Below are 2,417 nucleotides of genomic sequence, written 5' to 3'. Positions count from 1 at the left end.
TTTTCCTTCGTTGTTTTTATGAGATTAATTATATTGCTTGATTTACTGAATATTAAGCCCTTCTTGCATTTCTGGAATAAGTCACACTGGAGCATGATATATTATCCTTTTTGTATATTATCGGAATCTATTCGCTAATATTTTGTTTACAATTATTGCATCTATGTTCATGAGTAACGTTAGTCTGTGATTTTCCTGTCTTGCAATGTCCTTTTTCAGATTTTTGTATCAAAGTTATATTAACCTCTTAAAATGAGTTTGGAGGTGCTCCTAGGACTCCACTGACAGCCAAATTTAGTTCCAGAACTCCTTTGCTTAACTCTGCTTAGACTGGAAGGTGATCTAGGATGCTTCCACCCCAACTTCTTTTCTCTGTCCTTCACTCAGGATCATACTTGCATCATGATCTGATGGTTCTCAGCCTCCGTGGCTCCTTCCCCATTTTCTCTCTGATAACTTCCCTGCACATTTAATTTTGTCTTGGTATTTGCTTCTTGGAAGACCCAGACTAGTATACTATGTTTTCATAGTACACTGCTAATTCATGCTGGATGGAATTTTTGCTGGGCAAAAAAATATCACTAAATTATCTACCTCAATTACTGGAGGAATCAATATGGAAGGCAGTTTTTCCAGTTTCTCAGTGAGTGCGCCAGTAGTTAGCCACATGGCCATTCCTGGTGATCAGCACAAAGGGGCTAAAACTAGCATAACCAGAAGCTAGAAATATTTCAATATTGAATATTATGTAATCACTTATCAAGAAGGAACCCATATAGAAGGAGAAAATTAAATCTGTCCAATAAAAGAAAAGGAAACAGCTCATGAGAATGAGAACACTTTGAGTAGCTCTGATTTCTGGGCTGGATTTTTTTTGAAACCTGGAGCTCTGAAGGTAGAGAACACACTTGTGATGCTTATACAGATGAAAAGCCAAGTATCCGCTGCTCCAGCCCATGAGACTCTGAAAGATGATATCCCGCAGAGCCATGAGAGTAACGAAAAACCACCTAACTATTTGCCTCGATGGTAGCATATAGCAATATCCAACATAGGGACTAATTTCAGATTTGCTCGTGCTATTGACTGTTGTGATGTAATAGAGCAAGTTAGAGCTTATCAGGAAATTAAAGATCCAGAGGAGGAGGAGATAGGGAAGAACTTGCCATGCAGTCTGTGGTTTGAGCTTCCTCCATGAGGTGGTCCTGGCACTGACGGTGATGGCCTGGACCACGCTGAGGAGACAGGTGGTGCAGATTGAAAGACCACGTGCCACCCTCCCCAGATAAAGCACAGTTTTACAACCAGCACTACCTAGAAAGTTATTGAAACGAAAAGCTGATATTATATCTGAGATTCCTTTGGCACAAAGCGTCATTTCATTAGTAAAAGCCAAGTGGATAAGAATAAGATCTATGGGTTTTTTCTCAACACCCATGACAAACTTGTACACACGCTCCACAAACAAAAAGAAATTCCCTCCAATGCCAGGTCCAGTAACAGAAAGGAAGAACATCCCCTGGATCAAGTTATTCCAAAGCATCTTCTAATTTCATAGACAGTACCAGGAAAAACCTATTGAGAAAGACAAATAAAGATGACATATTTCATGTCTGTGGCTTCTCTCTAGTTTATTAAAGTGAAAAGAACAGCTAGAATACTGCAGTGTAAATGTACTGGGTTCTGTTTATGCATTCTTCTCTTCTCAATCCATGCTTTCTGTTTGTCATTTTATTTTACTGTAACTTCAATTCATTTAAGGAAGATGATGACTCTAAAGTCTACATGTCCAGCCTATTATTTATCTCCTTCCTTACACACTGTCCACCTGATTCCCCTAATATTACTTTCTGAATGTTCCGCATGTCCACGTACACGTGACAGTGTCTCCCCTGACAATCTCGCTTTGCTTCATGTATTTCCTAATACATAGTCAATTCCTATTTTGCAATATTGCATTTCATCTTCCCTCATTTGCAACAAATAACCAGTTGCACATTGTCGGTGGGCATTGCAGTTTCCTCATCCAAATCCCCTTTAGTAGCCTATGCATTCAATTCTCAACTGCCATGAGTATTGGTCAGAAACAGTTCACAGCCAGCACCTTGTCTGGAGAATTGCCCTTGGTCAAAAGAGAGCAATCTCTGCCAGGAGGATAAGCACTCTCCCATCTTATTCAAAAAACCAACGCCAATTACTGACTGACATGGAAGAACAATCTGTGCCGTGTCTCAACAGGTGGGTTGCTCTGTTATGCAGATTTACCCCATGGTCTCATAGGCTGGAGGTGGCTGACACAATTTGTTAACTAAGACTACATTGTGGGCCTTTTTTCACTTGTTTATACCTGCTTTATCCTCTCCTCTTCCTCCAATTCCCCCAGTAAATCACGTGAGTAGAATTCAACTTTCAGAATC

The 2,417-nt window shown here is 40.0% G+C and overlaps 1 protein-coding gene across 1 annotated transcript; it reads right to left on the bottom strand.

Moving 5' to 3' along the window:
- Positions 1–640: 640 nt before the first annotated feature.
- Positions 641–1,543, bottom strand: EQUCABV1R910 (vomeronasal 1 receptor equCabV1R910). The gene is given in 1 exon segment (NM_001167530.1): positions 641–1,543. A coding segment is annotated over 1 exon segment (903 nt).
- Between the last annotated feature and the right edge of the window lie 874 nt (positions 1,544–2,417).

This window comes from Equus caballus, chromosome 20 (assembly GCF_041296265.1).
Source record: "Equus caballus isolate H_3958 breed thoroughbred chromosome 20, TB-T2T, whole genome shotgun sequence".
NCBI lineage: Eukaryota > Metazoa > Chordata > Mammalia > Perissodactyla > Equidae > Equus > Equus caballus.
This window is presented reverse-complemented; position numbering and strand designations above follow the sequence as displayed.